Source organism: Ovis canadensis, chromosome 12 (assembly GCF_042477335.2).
Source record: "Ovis canadensis isolate MfBH-ARS-UI-01 breed Bighorn chromosome 12, ARS-UI_OviCan_v2, whole genome shotgun sequence".
Classification (NCBI taxonomy): Eukaryota; Metazoa; Chordata; class Mammalia; order Artiodactyla; family Bovidae; genus Ovis; species Ovis canadensis.
In genome coordinates, this window is record NC_091256.1 from 52,660,796 (window position 1) to 52,673,214 (window position 12,419).

At 57.7% G+C, this 12,419-nt stretch overlaps 1 protein-coding gene across 1 annotated transcript in view; it reads right to left on the minus strand.

Annotated features, from left to right (window-relative positions):
* Positions 1 to 1,187: 1,187 nt before the first annotated feature.
* DISP3 (dispatched RND transporter family member 3) overlaps positions 1,188 to 12,419 on the minus strand; it is a 35,984-nt gene continuing 24,752 nt past the window's right edge. The window contains exons 11-20 of the mRNA XM_069544416.1: positions 11,775 to 11,911; positions 10,206 to 10,390; positions 7,626 to 7,756; positions 7,376 to 7,548; positions 6,258 to 6,384; positions 5,392 to 5,537; positions 3,749 to 3,908; positions 3,033 to 3,146; positions 2,451 to 2,617; positions 1,188 to 1,550 (exon numbers count right to left, since the gene is read on the minus strand). Coding sequence (XP_069400517.1) covers positions 1,188 to 1,550; positions 2,451 to 2,617; positions 3,033 to 3,146; positions 3,749 to 3,908; positions 5,392 to 5,537; positions 6,258 to 6,384; positions 7,376 to 7,548; positions 7,626 to 7,756; positions 10,206 to 10,390; positions 11,775 to 11,911 — 1,703 coding nt within the window. The remainder of the gene's footprint in view (positions 1,551 to 2,450; positions 2,618 to 3,032; positions 3,147 to 3,748; positions 3,909 to 5,391; positions 5,538 to 6,257; positions 6,385 to 7,375; positions 7,549 to 7,625; positions 7,757 to 10,205; positions 10,391 to 11,774; positions 11,912 to 12,419) is intronic.

Below are 12,419 nucleotides of genomic sequence, written 5' to 3' on the forward strand. Positions count from 1 at the left end.
CTGGGCCAATGTCTGTCCCAAGGAAGAAGGTCACAGCACGGTACTGGGAACATTGAAGGGGCTAATAAGTGTCCCGGTAGGGAGCCAAATGGGCTCCACTCCTATGGTGCCCCCCGCCCCCGAAAGTTCCCCAGTCTGACTCTGGGCTCCCAGAGTACTCTGCGACCCTGTTCCCCAGAGGGTCCTGCCCCTTCCTCTCCACCTCCATCTCCTTCCAGGCTCAGCGCCCACCTCGAGCCAGGTTCCCAAGGCACCATGCAAACACTTAGTTATCGCAATTTGAAGAATACAATGGAGCCAGCAATGCTTAAAATGCTCATGTTAATGGCGGCGGTCTGCAGTTTCATTTCACTTTAATAAGAACTATCTGCTGTGAGCAGGAGGCAGGCACGACCAGCTCCCCATCCCAGGAGTTGCCCCCTCCCCCAAATTCCACCCAGAGTCAGGGTGGGGAGGTGGGGGTTCAGATCTGTGAGGAAGGCTGTGCTGGGGCCCCATGGCTTTCCAGAGAGCAGAGCCCCTTGAGTCTGGGGCCGGGATAGGACATGCAGTAACCCAGGCTGGTCCTTCTGTCCTCCCAGGCCAGGACCTAAAGGCCTAGGGAGGACCACAGGACCACCCAGCACTGGCCGCCGTAAAACTGATGGGGAGGGAGGGGGCAAGGGGTGTGAGGCCCTGCCCTTGAACCCTCTGTGCTGTTCCTGCAGAGTTCCCGAGGGAGGCCCCTCTGGCTGTGCCACTGACCCAGCTACAGCTCAGTTACTTTGCCTTCTGATGCCTTGATTTTCACATCCATAGATGGGGGCCCTGTAACAACCACATCAGAAAGTTCTTGTGAGCACTGAGGCAATGTGGAAATTCTGCAGAGGGAAGCCCCCTGCAAAAATCACCTAACCCCCCTGGGAACCAGGTTCAGGAGGAGGGCTGGTCTCTTCCCTTAACAGGGAGAGGCAGGGCAGCTGCCAGTGTCCAGCAGTGGGGAGCGGCAGCCAGCTTCACCACCCAGCAGGGGCTGGCACTGTGATGAAGGCAGTGTGGGTCACACAGGTGGGTGATGTCTGGCCCAGGCCTGGGAACATAAGGAATTGTAGCCTAGCTGCGAACAAAGTGCCTCTGGGCACCAAGAACAAGCATCTCACCCCCACCTACTGGACCAAAGGTGTGCAAGTCCAGGTGCAGTGCCAGGGCTATAGGGAGGTCCCATTGGGCAGGGGGATCTTATAGCCGCTCCGGAGGAGCAGAAGGCAGGCGCCCAGCCCCAGGGCCCCAGCCAGGAGCACAGCGCCCAGGGCTTTGAGGAAGGAAGTCCTGGTCCGCGTGAAGGAGCCGGGCGCCATGATGCCGAGCAGGGCTGTGCTGACCGTGAGCGTGTAGAGGATGGAGACGCCTGTGTTGAGGGCGACGATCTTGCCGAACTTGGCAAACGGGGCAATGATGCAGAAGAAGAGGGGCACCGTGGCGATGACTGTGGTGAGGGCGCTGGAGACGATGGCCACGCCCACATGCCGCACCGCCTCCAGCGTCCGCCACTGGCGCTGCGAGTGGGCGTCCTGGGGGTAAGTGAGAGAACGCTGGGGCCCCGGAAGGGATCACTCCCTGCCTGGGGCTTGGGATGGGGGTTTGGGCCCTGGGAAACACGCACATGCTGTCCAAAGCCAGGCTTGACCCTGCAGGGCTCTGATTCCCCCTTCATAAATATGTGTGTGTTGGGGGTGGGGGAGGGTGAGAGGGGGGTAATAACAGCACCTGCTCCGACGGCTCTGCGGTAACATAAAACCCGCTCCCCTGCAGCAGTGCCCAGCGCTGGGCACACAGTGGGGGCTGGCTAAACATCGCTATGACAACCGGAACACTGATGATCTGCACGGTAGGTCCTCGAACATGGGAGCCCTGACTGGAACTGATTCCTTCTTTTGACCGAGAGAAGCTAAATGTATAACTGATTTAATTTATGTATTTATGAATGTTTCACACCCAAACAATTCCAAACTGGGGAAAACCAAAAACTTTACGAGACTCAGAGCTGGTTTTGGCACTGAGTACGTAGGTATGTCTTCCCTAAGCCACAAGGTCCAGTGAGGGTGGGGTGGCCTCAGGGTCACAACTAGAAGGGCTCAGACCTGCTTCCTGGGCTTGAGAATGAGACTGGGAATCAGGGACTCGAGAAACAAGAAGGGCCCTTGGACAGTGCCTGGTCCAACCCCTCATGCTCACTTAGGGAGACAGAGCTGGGGGAGTGGACCCATCCTCGGCCCACAGTCATGCTAGGTGCAGCTGCCTGAGAACTCGAGTCCCCTGGTGGAGAATGGCCCTGGAAACAGAGGCTCCTGCAACACATGCTGGATGGGAATCGGATACCATGGTGTCCAGCTACCCTTGGGGGCCTTCGTCAGTGGCACTGGGGAGGGAGAAGATCCCTTAGGGATGGGAGGGGCAGGTGGGGGGCTCACCTCAGCCTGGTGAGGGGGCAGACTCTCTCCAGCCAGCAGGTAGCCCTCAACCAGATGGACGCAGTAGTCCACGGAGGAGCCGACAAGAATGGACAGGGAGATCGCCTCCACGGCGCCCATCTCCCAGCCGCTCCAGTACATGATGGTCACCACAAGGCACACGATGCCTGCAGGGGGCGGGGAGGTAGCTTGGACCTGGCCCCACCCATACAGTCCTGGAAGGGGGCTGGGCAAATTCAGAGGGTCTCTGGTGAAGGCGAGGAAGTCTACGGCAGATCCCTCAGCTCTGGGGACTGGTGAGATGGGGAGGGACAGGGCCTGAGAGGGCTGAGTGGGCCTGAAAGAGGTGACAGAGGGGGCAGCAACACACCCTTGGGCTGAGACCTGCCACCTGGTGCCACCTGGCTCCTCTTGGGGAGTGCACGGCCCTACGAACAATTGTCTCAGAGGCTCTTTTTGCCTGGGGTGGGGGGGGGGGTGCATCTCGGGAAACCTTCACGCAAGAGATGAGACAGTTAAGGGTGGAGAAGAACTTGAGACCGCCAGTGAGACCCTGCCCGCTCCTGGCCCCGGCCCACCTACCCAAGATGCTGAGGAGCACAGGCAGCAGGAGTAATACGTGGGTGGTGAACACGGCCACGGCGGCCACGCAGATGAGCAGGGACAGGGCCAGGCCATACAGGGCGCTCTGCACCCCTGCGAGGGAGACGCAAGGGCCCTCAGCGGGGCTGCAGTGCTGGGCGCCCACAACCCCCGCACCCTCGCGCTTCAGAGGTGCGGGGGTCACGCAGGTCGGCACTGCCACAGCCAGCTGTGTCCCTCTGGTGACTTTCAGCCACATGCCCTCTCTGAATCCCCATTTCTTCATTTGTAAAAGGGGATAATGACAGTACCTACTCCCTAGGCCTCATTTGGAGTTTAAAGAGATAACACGGGCCAGGCCTCAGCCAGGGCTTGGCATTGAGAAGGCCTCCTAATGACAGATGGCTGCTTACAGCAGTCATTGGTAATGGTAATGACCGCTGGCTATAATGGCCATTAGCATCGTTACCATTTCTTTTTAAGTGGGCAAACTCAGGATCAGAGGATGTGGCCAGATGTCCCCAAGCAGGAGGGGACCCAAACTCTGGTCTCCGATCGGTGTTGGCGGCCACTGTGTCATTCCAGTTCCTCCAGGGCTCTTGGCCAGAATTGAGAAGACAAGCATGGCTCAGACAGGCCAGGCCATAGCCTCCCTGGTCCGGGTCACCTGCCACCGCCCGCTGTGCCGGGGCCCTGGGGGAGGGGCTGCCGCTCGCCTATGATCTCCATGAAGATCTGCTTCCAGTGCTCGCAGGTCTGGAAGCCGTGGTGCAGGGCCGAGCCCTCGGGGAGTGTCTTCAGCTGCTGCTGCAGGAAGTTCTCCCAGCGGAGGTAGTCCGAGTAGGTCTGGAAGGAGGACTTGCCCTTGTATGTGGTCTGCGGGGACACGAGCCAGTGAGACAGGTGGGTAGCTGAGGCCTGTTATGCTGCCCTGGCGATGCAAATGGAGTGTGCTGCATGGAGGGTGAAGGGTGAACCCATCCGAGACCACCTCCCACCAGCCTCCAGGTGCACGTGTGACTCTCACAGCAGTGGCAGCAGGTCCCAAAGCAACCAAAGTCCCTGCCCCATCCCAAAAGGACCACCTCCAACTCCCAGAGCCCCTGGCTCGGAGTCCCACCGTTGGCCCATGCTGTTTCCTCTGCCCTCACAGCTGGCTTCTGCCCCTCCTTCAAGTAGGGTTCTGTCTCCTCCAGGAAGCCTTCCTTGATGCCCCAAGACAGGCATCCTCTGGGCTCTTTAAGCCCTTGATGCTTTCCCATCATTGTTCTCATCACTGTCTGGCAAGCTGCCCCCACCTTCTCCTGGCTGGACTGTGAGTCTGGGAGGGCAGGTGGCCTGTCTGGTTCACAGTGCCCAGCTCTGGAACTTTCATGTATATAACTTTATTGATCCAATTCTGCCCTCCCTGAGCACAAACCAATTCACAATGAGTCTGCGCAGGTGTGTGTCTGAGTGCTGGTGGGGTGGGAAGTAATGTCCTGTCACATGGAGGGACCTGAGCAGGGATTCTTGAAACTGTCTGAGGCTTCAGCCTTAAAAAGGAAGGAAATCTGGACACAGGCTACAGCCCAGATGAACCTGACGAGTATTATGCTAAGTGGAATGAACCAATCATAAAAAGCCAGTGCTGTGTGAGGGATGAGAGCGGTCAAATCCGTGGGGACAGAAGCAGAGTGGTGGCTGGAGGGGGGCCCTGGGGAGTCCACATTTATCAGGAACAGTTTCACTTTTGCAAGATGAAATATTTTAGAGATGGACATTGGTGACATTTGCATCACTGTGAACACACTTAATATTACTGAACTATACATTTGCATTGGAGAAGGAAATGGCAACCCACTCCAGTGGTCTTGCCTGGAGAATCCCGGGGACAGGGGAGCCTGGTGGGCTGCCGTCTATGAGGTCGCACAGAGTCGGGGTGGGGATGGCTGGTTGCACAGTGGGATGGCTGGTCCCCTGGCTTCCATCTCTCCTGGGGGGACCCAGCACAGGGGCTCTGTGGCCCAGAACCTGGCCCCTCCCAGTGGCAGAGGGGAGCATCTTGAACTGTCACCTACCCCCACGGAATGATGTGAACCCTGAGCCTTTGGGGAAGAAGGGAGGTGAGAGCTGCCTGGCGTTCTGTGTGGCAGAAAGGGCCAGCCTGGTGGTCAGACAGCCTGGATTTGCACTTGATGCTGGCACTCATGAATCCCGTGACCTTGGGCAAACAACTTCATCCCTCTTGGCCTCAGTCTCCCCTCTAAGGAGACCCCCTCTGCTCTGCTCTGGGATGGGGGCTGGAGGTCAGTGGTGACACTGCACTCTGTCAGGTTGGCACGCTGCCCCGTGCCCGGTTGGTCCACCCAGGGCTCACCGACTCGAAGGCCATGGAGATCCACTGCACGCGGCCGTCTTTGACGCCCACGGCCCCATGTGACAGCTGCCCTGGGAGCAGGTGGGGTTCGGGCAGCTCCTTGCACTCGGGGTGCAGCATGTGCAGGAAGGAGGAGATGCTGTAGCCTGCAGGGATGGTGGAGAGGGGGTTGGGGTGCGCCTGGTTGGGAGCGCCTCTTCCCCCATCCCACCCACCCATGTGTACCCACCCATCTGAGTGTACATGCCAGGGGCACACGCTTTCCCCCCAACCTAGTTTAAAAAATGTCTGAAACTACCAGCAATGGCATTGGGAAACCTACAATACCCATGTGCCACTGGGGCAGAAATTGAAATCCTGTGCCTTCTCAGAACCCACCTGCCAGTGCAGGAGACATAAGAAACGAGGGTTCAATCCCCGGGTGGGGGAAGATCCCCTGGAGGAGGAAATGGCAACCCACCAGTATTCTTGCCTGGGAAATCCCACAGACAGAGGAGTCTGGTGGGCTATAGTCCATGGATTGCAAAGAGTCAGACATGACTGCAGCGACTTAGCACGCAGCACATGCATGCCTTTTCAGGAAGAACCCTAGTCTGACCCAGGTTACTACTGAGGGGTTGGCCCAGACCTCACCCCCAGCTTTGGGAAAGCTGCTCCCACAGGTGTGCCCTGCACATCGCACACCTCCCCAGGCCTGTGGACTCTCTGCCTGTTCATCCTCAAGCATGAGACTACTCTCATCTGGAAGGTTCACATAGCTCCCACCCTCATGTGGACACATACACACACAGACGAGAGTCCGCAGACACCCCAACTCCAGGCATGTGAGCCCTGGGGGCTGTCCCCACTTTGGACCTCATACCCACCTGAGGGCAGGCACTGGGCCCCGCCCGGCTTCACCAACTCCGAGTTCCCCGCTATGGCCTTGCAGAGGCGACACAGGTGTCCAATTTCTTTGAAGAGGTCAAAGCTGCTGTCATAGATGACGCTGCCCTTTCCCAAGGAGACACAAGCCAGTGCAGCTGCTCAGTGAGTCCGGGACTCAGTCCTGGCCCTACCCTGGGGAGGAGCCTCCGGCAACTCCTGCGACCATCCTGGCCAGCACTCAAACCCTCTGCCTGGTTGCCCACCGTCCTGCCTGAGCCTGCTCTGCCCCACCCCCAGCAGCTCCTCTGCTCCCATCACTGCCCAGCCCCGCGGACCCCCGCAGTCTCCCTTCCTTGAGTTTACTCACAGCATGCTCACCTGGGCCCCGTGCTTTCCCCTCTCCCTCCGCACAGCCGAGTCCCACCTGCCCTCCATCACCTGCTTCCTCTCCTCCCCACCTCCCTGTCCCTCCTCTGAACCCCTGTGGACTCATGGTCCAGACTGGACACAACTCCTCTGACTCCACCTGGCTCTCAAATTACTTTATGTCTGAAGCCCTGTAAACCCGGCTGGGCTGACTTCCCGAGGCAGAGGTTACGACCGAGACCTACATCCACAGTCCTTTCCACCACGTCTCAGCCCCCATCACGTGCCAGGCACAGACCAAGTCACACCTCTGTCTGTCAGATCCTTTCTCCTCCAGCGCCCAAGAGCCCAGCACCAGCACAAACATGTACAAAGAGGGAGACTACCCCAGGCGAGGGCACCCTGGCTGAGGCACACAACAAGGGCTATGGGCATGGGGTGGGGGAGGGGCCCCCGCAGGAGAACAGGGAGGGTTTACCCACCTGTTGCCCTCCCCTCTGTTCCACCCCTAGTGATGCAGGGTGGCTGGCTTGGTCCCAGATTCCTGGGTGATTCTAAAAGCTCGACCCTGCTCCATCCTCAAGAGAAATGATGCCCCAGGGGTCCGGGGAGGTCCTGTCTGGGCTGGGTGAGTGGTCAAAGAACTAAGGGTGGGGGTGGAGAGCTGGGCTGGTGGTCCCTGCACTGGTAGCTGTTCATCAGCCTGCTGTGGCGGGGCCCTTTGGCAGCTGTCCAGTGTGGGCACACGCACCGGGTCTCCAATGACGTGGTTGTCCCCCTGCCGTGTGCGGTTGATGCCAATGATGCCAAAGACCACAAAGACCATGGCCCCCGTGTCCACCAGCGGCCGCACTGCTGGCTTCCCGCAGCCTGTGTTTATGCAGGGGTTGAAGCCGAAGGTGGCGGAGAGGCGGGCCTTGGGTGCTGCAGAGGGAGGCACAGCTGTACAGAAAGGCCAGGCCCAGCCTCCCGAGGCCCCACGGCAGCCTCCCTGCATATACCTTTCTCGCTGGGCACGTAGAAGAAGCCTTTGGTCGGCCCATCGGGGCTGGAGCTGAGCAAGCAGCCGGGAGGTGCCACACACACACGCCCATGGAAAGGGGGCTTGTGGGACTGGGCAAAATACAGCTTCCTGTGGAGGCAAAGGAGGCCGGGACTGAGGCCAGGAGGGCCAGGAGGGCCAGGAAGGGCTGGGGAGGAGAGGCAAAGGCATGCAGAGGCTGGAAGAGCAACCCAGGGATCAAACCAGCATCTCTGACGTCTCCTGCATTGGCAGGTGGGTTCTTTACCACTAAGGCCACCTGGGAAGCCCTCCAGGGGTGCAAGAATTCTGAATGACCTCAGGGCCAGCCTTGGGGTCATTGCTCAGAAGCCCCCAGCCCCACCTTAAACTGAACAGTTATAGAGCTCAAGATTCTGTTTGAAGAAAGGATTCCATGGTCAGCTTATTTACCACTGGAACTTGATGTAGCTCTGGGATTCCCTGGTGGCTCAATGGTAAAGAATCTGCATGTAATGCAGGAGACCCGGGTGCGATCCCTGGGTTGGAAAGATCCCCTGGAGAAGGGAATGGCAACCCATTCCTGTATTCTTGCCTGGAGAATTCCATGGGCAGAGGAGCCTGGCGGGCTACAGTCCATGGGGTCACAAAGAGTCAGACACGACTGAGCGACTAACACTTTCTTGATGTAGTTCCAGGTGCTTTCTAGAATGTTCTAAGCTCATCCAGACAGCATGACCCCAGTGGCTACTGTGTATCTGCAGAGGGAACCTAGCTCTAGAGGGCAGGCAGAAGGAGCCCCACCTCCTGAGCCAGGTGGGCCAAGCCGGAATGGCCCAGTGAGCCCGTCTTGGTCTTCCCCGGCCCCAAGCTGAGTCCAGCCTCAAGTGGGTGCTCACTACCTCAAGGCCAGGCCCTGCCAAACAGACTATGGTCCCTGGTGTCAGAAGTGCAGGCCCTGCACTGCCGTTATCTGGACTGCAACGGCAGCGGGCTCTTCCTTTCGGAGCACGTATTGTAATTTGTAATGACATTGCGCTTGACTTGCTAGTTGCTATCTCCTGCTAGTCAGCCCGAGGGCAGGAGTCACATCTGTCTTGTTTACCATCCCCAGCACTAGCCACATGCAGGCCCACTGACAGTGCTCAAGGTTTATTAAATGAATGAATGGATAAGAATAAGGCCCTCAGCTAACACAGCCTCAATGGTCAGAACCTGGGGAAAAGATGCCCCCAGCTGGCTTGGAGACCCCTCAAGGCACAGTTGCTCATTAGGTATTTGGGGGCAGTGACTTCATGCCAGGCGCTAGGCAGGGCGTGTGTATACAGTAGATAAGGACAACACACACGGGCTCCCTCCTGTCACCTTACAGTCTCAGGATGTTAGCCGCTCAGTCGTGTCCGACTCTCTGCGACCCCATGGACTATAGCCCGCCAGGCTCCTCTGTCCAATGAATTCCCCAGGCAAGAATACTGGAGTGGGTTGCTTGCCCTCCTCCAGAGGATCTTCCTGACCCAGGGATCAAACCTGGGTCTCCTGCATTGCAGGCAGATTCTTTAGGGAGGGGCAACACTAAATAAATAACTTCTGAATTAACTGTATGCACTGAGAGTGTGGATTGAGCCTTGGGGAGGTAGGCAGAGTGTACTCATTCTTTCCTTCACTCATTCACCCAGCAAGTGTTTCCTGAGCACCTGCCACATGCCAGGCCCTGGACCAGGTGAGGGGACACGGCAGGAGGCCTACGTTCTCCTGAGCAAAGACAGGGAACGAACCAGCTGTCAGTATGATTCCAGGAGGTGACGGGAACCAGAAAGAGAGCAGCTGGGGGATGTATGGGGAGAGATGGGGTGTGGCTGTTTCAGCTGTGGGAGGGCGGTCTGGTCAGAGACAACCGTGGGTGGGGAGTATCTGGGTAAGGACCTAAATCTTGAGGAGTCAATCATGGACTTCCCTCGCGGTCCTGTGGTTAAGACTCTGCCTTCCACTGCAGGAGATGTCGGTTTGATCCCTGGTCAGGGAACTAAGAGCTCACATGCCATGTGGTGCAGCCAGGAAAAAAAACGTCCATTTCTGGAGGAGCTGGGGAAGAGCACCATAGGTCCAAGGAACAGCAAATGCAGGAGCTCTGAGCTGGGAACTGCCTGGTGTGCCGAGGGGCAAGCAGACAGCATCTCTCACAGAGCCATTCAGAGGATAAGGGGCAGATGGGGGAGAGAACTGCGGGCCTGGCATCTTGGTGTTCCCCCATCCCCAGCCCTGGGGGGAAGACTGTCTAAGCACACATGCAGGAATAGGCAGGGGTTTCTTTTTTTAAAAAAGAATTTTTTTTTAATGTGGACCACTTTTTAAAGCCTTATTGACTTTGTCACAATATTGCTTCTGTTTTAGGTTTTGGTTTTATGCCCCTGAGGCATGTAGGATTGTAGCGTCTCTGACTAGGGATTGAGCTTGCTCTCCCTGCACTGGAAGGCAAAGTCTTAACCACCAGACCAACAGCAAGTCCCTGGACAGGGGCCTGCTGACATCTGGTGGGAGGGGCAAATGAGTGGGAACCGGCTCGTCTGCAAGGCTCTGTTACCGGGTATGCTGCTGCTCCTTGGCGGCCACGTAGAAGCTGAAGTCAAGCTTCCAGCCCCGCTTGGTGTCGCAGGCCAAGGTCGTCACCATCCACTTGCGGGAGGGGCTCGCCGCCTGGAGCAGCCCTACTGTAGACATACAAGCGGTCAGCTTCTTGGTGAAGTTACCAAAAGGCGCTCTATACACCTAAGCAGTGGATTGACAGAGACAAGACAGGTGACTCCAGGAGGCTGCCTCTGCCTGGGCCGGGCCTCAGGCCGGGTCCCCTCCCTCCTAGGAGAGCTCCCTGCCCCCCGCCCCTGTTCCAGCCCCCAGAGTCAGGGGAAGAGCTCTGGGCAGAACCCAGGAGGCTTGGGTTCGAGTTCAAAGATAGGGCAAACCTTTCCCTCTCTCTCTCTGAGCCTTAGTCCTTCAACTAAGGATTTACTCCAAGCCAGCCCTGAGCTGGGCTGTGAGAATATGACACTGAACCAGACGGGCTTGGTCCCTGCCCTCCTAGAGCCGCCAGTGATGATGCTTTGGCCACCTCATGCGAAGAGTTGACTCATTGGAAAAGACTCTGATGCTGGGAGGGATTGGGGGCAGGAGGAGAAGGGGACAACAGAGGATGAGATGGCTGGATGGCATCACTGACTCGATGGACGTGAGTCTGAGTGAACTTCAAGAGTTGGTGATGGACAGGGAGGCCTGGCGTGCTGCGATTCATGGGGTTGCAAAGAGTCAGACACAACTGAGTGACTGAACTGAACACTTAAATATTAGGATGATAAGACCCAGGAGGAATGGGGCAGTGGAAGAGGAGGGTGAACTGAGAATTATTTCCAGGACATGGACCAAGGAGGTGACATTATGCTAAGAAACCTGAACGGGGAGCCAGCCGTGCTTTAAGCTGGAAGGCAGGCTCTCCAGGCAGTGGGAATCACCTTGTAAGCATTGGTGTAAAGGTCAGAGCCAGAGAATACCTCACATACTCCGTCTTTCAAATGGAAATACAAACCCTGATCAGATGAGTTGACATGCGTTGACATGGGTAACTGTCACCCTGGAGGTGTAATGTGTTAAAGAAACACCAATGATGTTTGAGAGGAAAAAATCAGAGGCCTGGGTTGGCCCTGGGAGACCCTTTTCTGGGGGTGTTAGAACAGAGGCTGAAAACAACAGTCTAACTCATGGCTCCTGTTTACTGAGTGCTTACTACATTCCAGATGTTACAGAACTCACAGGCCTTGCCTCAAGTACCTCCAGCAACCCTGGGTGGTACCTTTCATACCCCCATTACACAGATGAGGAAACTGAGGCTCAGAGAGATTAAGTAATCTTCCCAAAGACACTAAAAATGGCACAGGCAGAACTCGAACCCAGGCCTACCTGACTCAGCAGCCCGGCTTTCACCACTCTGCAGGTCCCTGCTGTGGGCCTGGCTGATGGCAGGAGAGGGTCCTCATTTGCCTGGAGCAGGTCCATCCTCGCAGACCCTGCCCCTACCCTGACGTGGCCAGTGCCCACCAACGCAGCACTGAGGGCCCCTTCCCTGGTTGAGGCAGCTCACTGCATGAGAGCCCAGGCTCACCTGGAAGGAGGGCACCTCCCCGTCCCCAAGGGACACGGTCTGCCAAGGGGCAGGCAGGCTGGCGTTGAGGGAGAACCTGTAGACAGTCGGGCGGCCTCTGTTCTTCACCTTGGAGATGTACACAGTGCCTGGGGAGTCTAGGGACAAACGAGGAGTGGAGGAGGGGGGACGATCACCTCGGCTGGCATCCCCTGACCCTGCAGCAGCCCAGCCTCTGTTCCACTGGCTGAGGAGCTGAGCCTGATCTCAGGCTCATCTCCAAGTATTGGCTCTGTTCCTGTATACTGGACCGAGCCCACTGCAGTGGTGGGGGGGCAGGTGGTGGTGGACACGGGGATGGCACAGTGGCATAGATGGAGGGGAGGTGGTGGTGGACACTGGATGGGAGGTGGCATAGATGGAGGGGAGGTGGTGGTGGACACTGAATGGAGGTGGCATAGATGGAGGGGAGGTGGCAGAGATGGAGGGGAGGTGGTGGTGGACACTGGATGGGAGGTGGCAGAGATGGAGGGGAGGTGGTGGTGGACACTGGATGGGAGGTGGCAGAGATGGAGGGGAGGTGGTGGTGGACACTGAATGGAGGTGGCATAGATGGAGGGGAGGTGGCAGAGATGGAGGGGAGGTGGTGGTGGACTCTGGATGGGA